General features: G+C 38.0%; 1 protein-coding gene across 1 annotated transcript in view; it reads right to left on the reverse strand.

Moving 5' to 3' along the window:
* ITPR2 (inositol 1,4,5-trisphosphate receptor type 2) overlaps positions 1-14489 on the reverse strand; it is a 920836-nt gene extending 906347 nt beyond the window's left edge. Inside the window, exons 1-2 of the mRNA XM_053719707.1 lie at positions 14481-14489; positions 14324-14365 (exon numbers count right to left, since the gene is read on the reverse strand). Of these exons, the coding sequence (XP_053575682.1) occupies positions 14324-14365; positions 14481-14489 (51 nt within the window). The remainder of the gene's footprint in view (positions 1-14323; positions 14366-14480) is intronic.
* Positions 14490-14577: the final 88 nt, after the last annotated feature.

A 14577-nucleotide genomic window follows, 5' to 3' on the forward strand; every position in this document is an offset into this window, starting at 1 on the left:
AATTTGATCGCATTTGGCGGTGAAATGGTGGCATGAAATATACCAAAATGGGCCTAGATCAATACTTGGGTTGTCTACTACACTACACTAAAGCTAAAATTAACCCTAGAAGCTCCCTACATGCTCCATAATTAACCCCTTCACTGCTGGGATAATAACACGTGTAAGTGCGCAGTGGCATTTAGCAGCCTTCTAATTACTAAAAAGCAACGCCAAAGCCATATATGGTCTGCTATTTCTGAACAAAGGGGATCCCAGAGAAGAATTTACAACCATTTAAGCCATTAATTGCACAAGCTGGTTGTAAATAATTTCAGTGAGAAACCAAAAGTTGTGAAAAATTTTGTAAAAAAGTGAACGATTTTTTGTTATTTAATCGCATTTGGCGGTGAAATGGTGGCATGAAATATACCAAAATGGGCTAGATCAATACTTTGGGATGTCTACTAAAAAAAATTCTATACATGTCAATGGATATTCAGAGATTCCTGAAAGATATCAGTGTTCTAATGTAACTAGCGCTAATTTGAAAAATAATGGTTTGGGAAATAGCAAAGTGCTACTTGTATTTATGGCCCTATAAACTTACAAAAAAAGCAAAGAAGATGTAAACATTGGGGTATTTCCTAAACTCCAGGGACAAAATTTAGAAACTATTTAGCACGGGGTGTTTTTTGGTGGTTGTAGATGTGTAACAGATTTTGGGGGTCAAAGTTAGAAAAAGTGTGTTTTTTTCAATTTTTTCCTCATATTTATAAAAAATTTTATAGTAAATTATAAGATATGATGAATATAATGGTATCTTTAGAAAGTTCATTTAATGGCGAGAAAAACGGTATATAATATGTGTGGGTACAGTAAATGAGTAAGATGAAAATTACAGCTAAACACAAACACCGCAAAAATGTAAAAAATAGCCTTGGTCCCAAACGGACAGAAAATGGAAAAGTGCTGTGGTTCATTAAGGGGTTAAAAAAGAAATCAAGGTATTATTATTATTATCATTTATTTGTAAAGCGCCGCCAATCATCAAAGCCTTGTAAAACAGGAATATAACTGGCTTAAATATATAGGCTATAATAATAATAAGCACAGCTATGTAATTATATGCATAAGCAATTACATGTGTAATAGGGATAAGCACAAGCCCTTTAAAAATAGGTAATGTATACATTGTTATAAGCAGAAGGATTTGTATTACATAAGTATAAATCAGCCCTGTAAAAAGGTGTATACATTGTATAAGCAGAAGGATTTGTATTACATAAGTATAAATCAGCCCTGTAAAAAGGTGTATACATTGTATAAGCAGAAGGATTTGTATTACATAAGTATAAATCAGCCCTGTAAAAAGGTGTATACATTGTATAAGCAGAAGGATTTGTATTACATAAGTATAAATCAGCCCTGTAAAAAGGGGTATACACTGTTATAAGCAGAAGGATTTGTATTACATAAGTATAAATCAGCCTGTAAAGAGGTGTATACATTGTATAAGCAGAAGGATTTGTATTACATAAGTATAAATCAGCCCTCGTAAAAAGGTGTATACACTGTATAAGCAGAAGGATTTGTACTACATAAGTATTAATCAGGCCTGTAAAGAGGTGTATAAACTGGTGTAAGCATTAGAGAATTGTAATAAATATAAATCAGACCTGTAAAACAAAGCCATGTAAAAATGTATATAATATAGTAAGCAGAATAGATGTGTAATAGGTATAAGTACAGTCCTATAAAAATGAGTATAATTTGTCTAATATAGAGATGTGCAAACAGGTATAAGGACAACTCTGTAGAAAATAATGTGTATAAATGGAGTAAGAAGAGAGATGTGTGATAGGTAAAGAGCATAGAGATGTGTAATGGGTATAAGCATAGATATGTGTAATGGGTATAAGCATAGAGATGTGTAATGGGTATAAGTATAGAGATGTAGTGATAGGTATAAGCATAGAGATGTGTAATGGGTATAAGCATAGAGATGTGTAATGGGTATAAGCCTAGAGATGTGTAATGGGTATATAGCATAGAGATGTGTAATGGGTATAAGCATAGAGATGTGTAATGGGTATAAGCATAGAGTTGTGTAATGGGTATAAGCATAGAGATGTGTGATAGGTATAAGCATAGATATGTGTAATATGTATAAGCATAGATATGTGTAATGGGTATAAGCATAGATATGTGTAATGGGTATAAGCATAGAGATGTGTAATGGGTATAAGTATAGAGATGTGTAATAGGTATAAGCATAGAGATGTGTAATATGTATAAGCATAGAGATGTGTAATTGGGTATAAGCATAGAGATATGTAATGGGGTATAAGTATAGAGATGTGTAATAGGTATAAGCATAGAGATGTGTAATATGTATAAGCATAGAGATGGTGTAATGGGTATAAGCATAGATATGTGTAATGGGTATAAGCATAGAGATGTGTAATGGGTATAAGCATAGAGATGTGTAATATGTATAAGCATAGAGATGTGTAATATGTATAAGCATAGAGATGTGTAATGGGTATAAGCATAGATGATAGTGTAATGGGTATAAGCATAGAGATGTGTAATGGGTATAAGTATAGAGATGTGTAATAGGTATAAGCATAGAGATGTGTAAACAGGTATAAGCATAGAGATGTTAATAGGTATAAGCATAGAGATGTGTAATATGTATAAGCATAGAGATGTGTGATAGGTATAAAGCATAGATATGTGTAATGGGTATAAGCATAGAGATGTGTAATAGGTATAAGCATAGAGATGTGTAATGGGTATAAGCATAGAGATGTGTAATAGGTTATAAGCATAGAGATGTGTAATATATATAAGCATAGAGATGTGTAATAGGTATAAACATAGAGATGTGTAATATGTTATAAGCATAGAGATGTGTGATAGGTATAAGCAAAGAGATGTGTAATAGGTATAATCAGAGAGATGTGTAATAGGTATAAGCATAGAGATGTGTAATATGTATAAGCATAGAGATGTTGTGATAGGTATAAGATAGAGATGTGTAATATGTATAAGCATAGAGATGTGTAATAACATAATTTATGCTTACCTGATAAATTTATTTCTCTTGTAGTGTATCCAGTCCACGGATCATCCATTACTTGTGGGATATTCTTCCCTCTCTCTCAACAGGAAGTTGCAAGAGGATCACCCACAGCAGAGCCTGGCTATATAGCTCTCCCCTCACTGCATATCCAGTCCATTTCGACCGAAACAAGCCGAGAAAGGAGAAAACCATAGGGTGCAGTGGTGACTGTAGTTTAATTAAAATTTTTAAACCTGCCTTAAAAGGACAGGAGAGGGCCGTGGACTGGATACACTACAAGAGAAATACAATTTATCAGGTAAGCATAAATTATGTTTTCCTCTTGTTAAGTGTATCCAGTCCACGGATGCATCCATTACTTGTGGGATACCAATACCAAAGCTAAATTACACGGATGATGGGAGGGACAAGGCAGGAACTTAAACGGAAGGAACCACTGCCTGTAGAACCCTTTCTCCCAAAAACAGCCTCCGAAGAAGGCAAAAGTGTCAATTTGTAAAATTTTGAAAAGGTGTGAGGCGAAGACCAAGTCGCAGCCTTGCAAATCTGTTCAACAGAGGCCTCATTTTTAAAGGCCCAGGGTGGAAGCCACAGCTCTAGTAGAATGAGCTGTAATCCTTTCAGGGTGGCTTCGGTCCAGCAGTCTCATAGGCTAAGCGTATTATGCTCCGAAGCCAAAAGGAGAGAGAGGTTGCGAAGCTTTTTGACCTCTCCTCTGTCCAGAGTAAACGACAAACAGGGAAGAAGTTTAATGAAAATCTTTAGTTGCCTGTAAGTAAAACTTCAAAGCACGGACCTACGTCCAGATTATGCAAAAGACGTTCCTTCTTTGAAGAAGGATTAGGACACAATGATGGAACAACAATCTCTTGATTGATATTCCTGTTAGAACCACCTTAGGTAAAAAACCCAGGTTTGGTACGCAGAACTACCTTGTCTGAATGAAAAATCAGATAAGGAGAATCACAATGTAAGGCAGATAACCTCAGGGGGCCTAGTTATCAAGCCGTCAACCTCAAATACGCTGGAATTCCGCAGCGTATTTGTGTGGCGAGGCTGATTCGCCTTAGTTATCAAAGGCTCGAGACGGCAAAAGTAGAATTTTGTGACGTAAACTTCGATCTGCCGGACTCAGTCCGGACACAGATCGATTCTTACGGTCACTCCAGATGTTCCGCACACAACTGGTGCGGCACAAATCTCACTACTTTTGCTAGTTATCAAAAAACTAGCAGGTACGCTCGGCACTTTTACGGCCCAGCGTACCTGGTTTTCAAAGCGCCAGACCTGGAGGCGGCGGATCCCTAGAGGAATCAATGGGGAGTCTGACCATAGCGAAAGTACAAGTTCGCTGCTGACAGACATCCCATTGATTCCCTATGGGAGCTGTCTACACCTAAACACCCTAGCATGTACCCCGAGGTCTAAACACCGCTAATCTGACCCCCCCTACACCGCCGCAGACTACATAAAGTTATTACCCCCTAAACCGCCGCTCCCGGAGCCCACCGCAACAATAATAAATGTATTAACCCCCTAAACCGCCGCTCCCTGAACCCGCCGCAACCTATATTAAATGTATTAAGCCCCTATCCTGCCCCCCCCCTACACCGTCGCCACCTATAATAAGATTTATTAACCCCTAATCTGCCCCCCCTACACCGTGGCCCACCTATAATAAATTTATTAACCCCTATCCTGCCCCCCCACTACGCCGCCGCCACTGTAATAAAAATATTTAACCCCTAAACCTAAGTCATAACCCTAACCCTAACGCCCCCCCTAACTTAAATATTAATTAAATAAATCTAAATAAATTAAACTCTTATTAACTAAATGAATCCTATTTAAAACTAAATACTTACCTTTAAAATAAACCCTAATATAGCTACAATATAAATAATAATTATATTCCTAGCTATCTTAGGATTTATATTTATTTTACAGGTAACTTACAATTTATTTTAACCTTGTACAATAACTATTAAAATAGTTATTAACTATTTAATAGCTTACCTAGCTAAAATAAAGAGAAATTTACCTGTGAAATAAATCCTAACCTAAGTTACAATTACACCTATCACTACACTTTACTTTAATAAATTATTCCTATTTAAAAATAAATACTTACCTGTAAAATAAACCCTAAGATAGCTACAATATAATTAATAATTATATTATAGCTATCTTAGGATTTATATTTATTTTACAGGTAACTTTGTATTTATTTTTAGCTAGTTAGAATAGTTATTAAATAGTTATTAACTATTTAATAACTACCTAGCTAAAAGAAATACAAAAATTACCTGTAAAATAAATCCTAACCTAAGTTACCAATTAAACCTAATACTACCACTATCATTAAATTAACTAAATAAACTACCTACAAATAACTACAATTAAATACAATTACATAAACTAACTAAAGTACAAAAAATAAAAAAAGCTAAGTTTCAAAAAATAAAAAATTAAGATACAAACATGTTAACAATTTGACAACAATTTTAAGCTACTTACACCTAATCTAAGCCCCCTAATAAAATAACAAACCCCCCCAAAATAAAAAAAATCCCTACCCTATTCTAAATTAAATAAATTTCAAAGCTCTCTTTTACTTTACCACGCCCTTAAAAGGGCCATTTGTGGGGGCATGCCCCAAAAAGTTCAGCTCTTTTTGCCTGTAAAGAAAAATACAACCCCCCCCCAACATTTAAAACCCACCACCCACATACCCCTAATCTAACCCAAACCCCCCTTACAAAAACCTAACACTAATCCCCTGAAGATCATCCTACCTTGAGTCGTCTTCACTCAGCCGAGCCACCGATGGAACTGAAGAGGACAATCCCGGAGCGGAAGAAGTTAATCCTCCAAGCGGCGCTGAAGAAATCTTCCATCCGATGAAGGTCATCCTCCAGGCGGTGCTGAAGAAGTCTTCGATACCGGGCCGATGTCATCTTCAAAGAGGCGCTGAAGAGGTCTTCTATCCGGGCACGAAGTCATCTTCCAAGCCGGGTCTTGAATCTTCCTTCCGCCGACGCGGAACCACCTTCTTCACCGACCGGACTACGACGAATGACGGCTCCTATAAGGGACGTCATCCAAGATGGCGTCCTCTCAATTCCGATTGGGCTGATAGGATTCTATCAGCCAATCGGAATTAAGGTAGGAAAAATCTGATTGGCTGATGAATCAGCAATCAGATTCAAGTTCAATCCGATTGGCTGATCCAATCAGCCAATCAGATTGAGCTCGCATTCTATTGGCTGATCGGAACAGCCAATAGAATGCGAGCTCAATCTGATGGCTGATTCCATCAGCCAATCAGATTTTTATCCTACCTTAATTCGATTGGCTGATAGAATCCTATCAGCCAATCGGAATTGGAGGGGACGCCATCTTGGATGACGTTCCCTTAAAGGAGCCCGTCATTTCGTCCGTAGTCCGTCGGTGAAGAAGGTGGTTCGCGTTGGCCGAAGGAAGATTCAAGACCCGGCTTGGGAAGATGACTTCACCCGGATAGAAGACCTCTTCAGCGCTCTCTTTGAAGATGACATCGTCCGGATCGAAGACTTCTTCAGCGCCGCCTGGATGATGACTTCATCGGATGGAAGATTTCTTCAGCGCTGCTTGGAGGATTAACTTCTTCCGCTCGGATGTCCTCTTCAGTTCATCGGTGGCCTCGGCTGAGTGAAGACGACTCAATGGGTAGGATGATCTTCAGGGGGATTAGTGTTAGGTTTTTGTAAGGGGGGTTTGGGTTAGATAGGGGTATGTGGGTGGTGGGTTTTAATGTTGGGGGGGGTTGTATTTTTCTTTTTACAGGGCAAAAGAGCTGAACTTTTTGGGGCATGCCCCCACAAATGGCCCTTTTAAGGGCTGGTAAGGTAAAAGAGCTTTGAAATTTATTTAATTTAGAATAGGGTAGGGGATTTTTTTTATTTTGGGGGGGTTTGTTATTTTATTAGGGGGCTTAGATTAGGTGTAGTAGCTTAAAATTGTTGTCATATTTTTAACAATGTTTGTATCTTAATTTTTTATTTTTGTAACTTAGATTTTTTTTATTTTTTGTACTTTAGTTAGTTTATGTAATTGTATTTAATTGTAGTTATTTGTAGGTAGTTTATTTAGTTAATTTAATGATAGTGTAGCTATTAGGTTAATTGTAACTTAGGTTAGGATTTATTTTACAGGTAATTTTGTATTTCTTTTAGCTAGGTAGTTATTAAATAGTTAATTAACTATTTTAATAACTTTTCTAACTAGCTAAAATAAATACAAAGTTACCTGTAAAAATAAATATAAATCCTAAGATAGCTATAATATAATTAATTAATTACATTGTAGCTATCTTAGGGTTTATTTTACAGGTAAGTATTTATTTTTAATAGGAATAATTTATTAAAGTATAGTGTAATGTTTAGGTGTAATTGTAACTTAGGTCTAGGATTTTATTTCACAGGTAAATTTCTCTTTATTTTAGGCTAGTAGTAAGCTATTAAATAGTTAATAACTATTTAAATAGTTATTGTACATGGTTAAAATAAATTGAAAGTTACCTGTAAAATAAATATAAATCCTATGATAGCTAGAATATAATTATTATTTATATTGTAGCTATATTAGGGTTTATTTTAAAGGTAAGTATTTAGTTTTAAATAGGATTCATTTAGTTAATAAGAGTTAATTTATTTAGATTTATTTAATTAATATTTAAGTTAGGGGGGCGTTAGGGTTAGGGTTAGACTTAGGTTTAGGGGTTAATCATTTTATTACAGTGGCGGCGGCGTAGTGGGGGGCAGGATAGGGGTTAATAAATTTATTATAGGTGGCGACGGTGTAGGGGGGGCAGATTAGGGGGTTAATAAATTTATTATAGGTGGCGACGGTGTAGGGGGGGCAGGATAGGGGTTAATAGGTTTAATATTGTTTGCGGCGGGTTTCATGGAGCGGCGGTTTAGGGATTAAACTATTATTTAGTTGCGGAGAGGTGCGGGATCAGCAGGATAGGGGTTAATAATTTTATAAGTAGAGGGCGACGGTATAGGGGGGGCAGGATAGGGGTTACTAGGTATAATGTAGGTGGCAGCGGTGTCCGGGAGCCGGCGGTTTAGGGGTTAATACATTTATAAGACTTGCGGCAGGGTTTAGGAGCAGCGGTTTAGGGTTAGTAACTTTATTTAGTTGCGGGGGGCGCCGGGGGGGCGCCGGTATAGGGGGTAGAACAGTGCAGTTTAGTGTGAGTGCTTAGTGACAGGCTAGCAATAAAGCTGGGAAAAAAGCCGAAGGGCAGCGAGGATCGGATGAGTGATAACTGTCACAGTCCGCTGCTCATTGCCCGCGGCTTTTTGACAGCTTTATATGATAACTTAGGCGTATTTTTTCAGGTCCGCGGCGGCGAAGGTAGGCGAGCTTAGGCGGACGTATTGGGCCGGCGAAGCCAGAAAAGTAGACGGCTTGATAACTACCCCCAGAGACTCTTCGAGCCGAGGAAATAGCCATCAAAAACAGAACTTTCCAAGATAAAAGTTTAATATCAATGGAATGAAGGGGTTCAAACGGAACTCCCTGAAGAACTTTAAGAACCAAGTTTTAAGCTCCACTGGGGAGCAACAGTTTTAAACACAGGCTTAATCCTAACCAAAGCCTGACAAAATGCCTGGACGTCTGGAACTTCTGCCAGACGCTTGTGCAAAAGAAATAGACAGAGCAGAGATCTGTCCTTTTAAAGAACTAGCTGATAAGCCTTTGTCCCAAACCCTCTTGGAGAAAGGACAATATCCTAGGAATCCTAACCTTACTCCATGAGTAACTCTTGGATTCACACCAATAAAGATATTTACGCCATAATCTTATGGTAGATTTTCCTGGTGACAGGCTTCCGAGCCTGTATTAAGGTATCAATTACTGACTCGGAGAAGCCACGCCTTGATAGAATCAAGCGTTCAATCTCCATGCAGTCAGTCTCAGGGAAATTAGATTTGGATGATTGAAAGGACCTTGTATTAGAAGGTCTGCCTCAGAGGCAGAGTCCATGGTGGAAGAGATGACATGTCCACTAGGTCTGCATACCAGGTCCTGCATGGCCACGCAGGCGCTATCAGAATCAGTCGAGGGAGCAGAGGAAACGCTGGAAACACATAGGCCAGGTTGAAGAACCAAAGAGCTGCTAGAGCATCTATCAGCGTTGCTCCCGGGTCCCTGGACCTGGATCCGTAACAAGGAAGCTTGGCGTTCTGGTGAGACGCCATGAGATCCAGTTCTGGTTTGCCCCAATGATGGACCAGTTGAGCAAACACCTCCGGATGGAGTTCCGACTCCCCGGATGAAAAAGTCTGACGACTTAGAAAATCCACCTCCCAGTTCTCTACGCCTGGGATGTGGATCGTTGACAGGTGGCAAGAGTGAGACTCTGCCCAGCGAAATTATCTTTGAGACTTCTAACATCGCCAAGAAACTCCTGGTTCCCCTTGATGGTTGATGTAAGCCACAGTCGTGATGTTGTCCGACTGAAATCTGATGAACCTCAGTGTTGCTAACTGAGGCCAAGCTAGAAGAGCATTGAATATTGGCTCTTAACTCCAGAATATTTATTGGGAGGAGTTTCTCCTCCTGAGTCCACGATCCTTGAGCCTTCAGGGAGTTCCAGACTGCGGCCCAACCTAGAATGCTGGGCATCTGTTGTTACAATCGTCCAATCTGGCCTGCGAAAGGTCATACCCTTGGACAGATGGACCCGAGAAAGCCACCAGAGAAGAGAATCTCTGGTCTCTTGATCCAGATTTAGTAGAGGGGACAAATCTGAGTAATCCCCATTCCACTGACTTAGCATGGCATAATTGCAGAAGTTTGAGATGGCAGGCGCGCAAATGGCACTATGTCCAATTGCCGCTACATTAAGCCGATACTTCCATGCACTGAGCCACTGACGGGCGTGGATGGGAATGAAGGACACGGCAAGCATTTAGAAGTTTTGATAACCTGGACTCCGTCAAGTAAATTTTCATCTCTACAGAATCTATAGAGTTCCCTAGGAAGGAACTCTTCTGAGTGGGGATAGAGAACTCTTTTCCACGGTTCACTTTCCACCCATGCGACCTCAGAAATGCCAGAACTATCTCTGTATGAGACTTGGCAATTTGAAGCTTGACGCCTGTATCAGGATGTCGTCTAGATACGAGCCACCACATATGCCTGGCGGTCTTAGAACCGCCAGAGAGTGAGCCCAGAACCTTTGTAAAAATTCTCGGGGTAGTGGCCACCCAAAGGAAGAGCTTACAAAATGGTAATGCCTGTCTAGAAAGCCCAAACCTTAGAACCGATGATGATCTTTGTGAATCGGTATGTGAAGTGTATGGCAATCCTTTAAATCCACTCGTGGTCATTGTACTGACCCCTCCTTAGGATCATGGTAGGGATGTGTCCGAATAGTTTCCATTTTGAATGATGGAACTCTGAGGAATATGTTTAAGGATCTTTAGATCCAAGGATTGGTCTGAAGGTTCCCTCTTTCTTGGGAACCATAAACAGATTTGAATAAAATCCCTGTCCTTGTTCCGTCCGCGGAACTGGATGGATCACTCCCATTACTAGGAGGTCTTGCACACAGCTTAGGAATGCCTCTTTCTTTATCTGGTTTGCTGATAACCCTGAAAGATGAAATCTCCCTTGTGGAGGAGAAGCTTTGAAGTCCAGAAGATATCCCTGAGATATGATCTCCAACGCCCAAGGATCCTGAACATCTCTTGCCCACGCCTGGGCGAAGAGAGAAAGTCTGCCCCCACTAGATCCGTTTCCGGATAGGGGGCCGTTCCTTCATGCTGTCTTGGGGGCAGCAGCAGGCTTTCTGGCCTGCTTGCCCTTGTTCCAGGACTGGTTAGGTTTCCAGGCCTTTCTGGAATGAGCAACAGTTCCCTCTTGTTTTGAAGCGGAGGAAGTTGATGCTGCTCCTGCCTTGAAATTTCCAAAGGCACGAAAATTAGACTGATTCTAGGCAAAATTCAAGCCAGCCGATGTGGAAAAAACTAGGCCCCAATAAGTTTTATCACCAAACATATGTAAAAAACGATTACACATGCCAGCAAACGTTTTAAAATACATTTATATAAGAGTATGTATCTTCTATTAATAAGCCTGATACCAGTCGTTATCACTGCATTTAAGGCTTTACTTACATTACTTCGGTATCAAGCAGCATTTTCTAGCAAATTCCATTCCCTAGAAAAATATTTTAACTGCACATACCTTATTACAGGGAAAACCTGCACGCTATTCCCCCTCTGAAGTTACCTCACTCCTCAGAATATGTGAGAACAGCAAAGGATCTTAGTTACTTCTGCTAAGATCATAGGAAAACGCAAGGGCAGATTCTTCTTCTAAATACTGCCTGAGATAAACAGTACACTCCGTACCATTTAAAAATAACAAACTTTTGATTGAAGAAATAAACTAAGTATAAAAACACCACAGTCCTCTTACGACCTCCATCTTAGTTGAGAGTTGCAAGAGAATGACTGGATATGGCAGTGAGGGGAGGAGCTATATAGCAGCTCTGCTGTGGGGTGATCCTCTTGCAACTTCCTGTTGGGAAGGAGAATATCCCACAAGTAATGGATGATCCGTGGACTGGATACACTTAACAAGAGAAATATATAAGCATAGAGATGTGTAATATGTATAAGCATAGAGATGTGTAATATGTATAAGCATAGAGATGTGTGATAGGTATAAGCATAGAGATGTGTAATATGTATAAGCATAGAGATGTGTAATGTGTAAAGCATAGAGATGTGTGATAGGTATAAGCATAGAGATGTGTAATGGGTATAAGCATAGAGATGCGTAATAGGTATAAGCATAGAGATGTGTAATGGGTGTAAGCATAGAGATATGTGATAGGTATAAGCATAGAGATGCGTAATATATATAAGCATAGAGATGTGTAATGGGTATAAGCATATAGATGTGTAATAGGTATAAGCATAGAGATGTGTAATGGGTATAAGCATAGAGATGTGTAATGAGTATAAGCATAGAGATGTGTAATATGTATAAGCATAGAGATGTGTAATGGGTATAAGCATAGAGATGTGTAATGGGTATAAGCATAGAGATGTGTAATATGTATAAGCATAGAGATGTGTAATGGGTATAAGCATAGGATGTGTAATAGGTATAAGCATAGGATGTGTAATAGGTATAAGCATAGGATGTGTAATAGGTATAAGCATAAAGATGTGTAATGGGTATAAACATAGAGATTAGGTATACGCATAGAGATGTATAATAAGTATAAGCATAGAGATGTGTAATAGGTATAAGCATAGAGATGTGTAATGGGTATAAGCATAGAGATGTGTAATGGGTATAAGCATAGAGATGTGTAATGGGTATAAGCATAGAGATGTGTAATGGGTATAAGCATAGAGATGTGTAATATGTATAAGCATAGAGATGTGTGATAGGTATAAGCATAGAGATGTGCAATGGGTATAAGCATAGAGATGTGTAATATGTATAAGCATAGAGATGTGTAATGGGTGTAAGCATAGAGATGTGTAATATGTATAAGCATAGAGATATGTGATAGGTATAAGCATAGAGATGTGTAATATGTATAAGCATAGAGATGTGTAATGGGTATAAGCATATAGATGTGTAATAGGTATAAGCATAAAGATGTGTAATGGGTATAAGCATAGAGATGTGTAATGGGTATAAGCATAGGATGTGTAATAGGTATAAGCATAAATATGTGTAATGGGTATAAACATAGAGATTAGGTATACGCATAGAGATGTATAATAAGTATAAGCATAGAGATGTGTAATAGGTATAAGCATAGAGATATGTAATGGGTATAAGCATAGAGATGTGTAATGGGTATAAGCATAGAGATGTGTAATGGGTATAAGCATAGAGATGTGTAATGGGTATAAGCATAGAGATGTGTAATGGGTATAAGCATAGAGATGTGTAATAAGTATAAGCATAGAGATGTGTAATGGGTATAAGCAGAGGGATGTGTAATGGGTATAAGCAGAGGGATGTGTAATGGGTATAAGCATAGATGTGTAATATGTATAAGCATTGAGATGTGTAATAGATATAAGCATAGAGATGTGTAATAGGTATAAGCATAAAGATGTGTAATAGGTATAAACATATAGATGTGTAATAGGTATAATCAGAGAGATGTGTAATGGGTGTAAGCATAGAGATGTGTAATGGGTATAAGCATAAAGATGTGTAATAGGTATAAGCAAAAGATGTGTAATAGGTATAAGCATAAAGATGTGTAATAGGTATAAGCATAGAGATGTGTAATAGGTATAAGCATAGAGATGTGTAATATATATAAGCATAGAGATATGTAATAGGTATAAGCATAGAGATGTGTAATAGGTATAAGCATAGAGATGTGTAATATGTATAAGCATAGAGATGTGTAATAGGTATAAGCATATAGATGTGTAATAGGTATAATCATAGAGATGTGTAATTGGTTTAAGCATAGAGATGTGTAATTGGTATAAGCATAAAGATGTGTAATAGGTATAAGCATAAAGATGTGTAATAGGTATAAGCATAAAGATGTGTAATAGGTATAAGCATAGAGATGTGTAATAGGTATAAGCATAGAGATGTGTAATATATATAAGCATAGAGATATGTAATAGGTATAAGCATAGAGATGTGTAATAGGTATAAGCATAGAGATGTGTAATATGTATAAGCATAGAGATGTGTAATAGGGAAAAGCATAGAGATGTGTAATAGGGAAAAGCATAGAGATGTGTAATAGGGAAAAGCATAGAGATGTGTAATAGGAAAAAGCATAGAGATGTGTAATAGGGAAAAGCATAGAGATGTGTATAGGAAAAGCATAGAGATGTGTATAGGGAAAAGCATAGAGATGTGTAATAGGGAAAAGCATAGAGATGTGTAATAGGGAAAAGCATAGAGATGTGTAATAGGGAAAAGCATAGAGATGTGTAATAGGGAAAAGCATAGAGATGTGTAATAGGGAAAAGCATAGAGATGTGTAATAGGGAAAAGCATAGAGATGTGTAATAGGGAAAAGCATAGAGATGTGTAATAGGTATAAGCATAGAGATGTGTAATAGGTATAAGCATAGAGATGTGTAATAGGTATAAGCATAGATGTGTAAAAAAATCAGAAAAGCCATGGTAATCTCAGCAGTTTAAATACGTGCATATTATCTTAAATATTAATATAAAGAGAAAAGTACTTACCTGATTTTTGTTATCATTCGCATCTCGATAGTCTGGATTGAGCTAAAAAAACAAAAAAAAAAAAAAAAAAAAAAACACATTCCATTTACATTCTGAAACACAGGTATTTTCTATAATCCTTTAAGAAGGGGGAAAGGGAAGACACATCTGTCTATACAATTGGCATTACACGGATAATTTTACTTATCACGGTATCTAGCAGCTATTTAATCTGATTAACTAGTCATATATTGCAGGTTACGTGTAGGGTTTCA

The sequence above is a fragment of the Bombina bombina genome, chromosome 6, assembly GCF_027579735.1.
Source record: "Bombina bombina isolate aBomBom1 chromosome 6, aBomBom1.pri, whole genome shotgun sequence".
Lineage (NCBI taxonomy): Eukaryota > Metazoa > Chordata > Amphibia > Anura > Bombinatoridae > Bombina > Bombina bombina.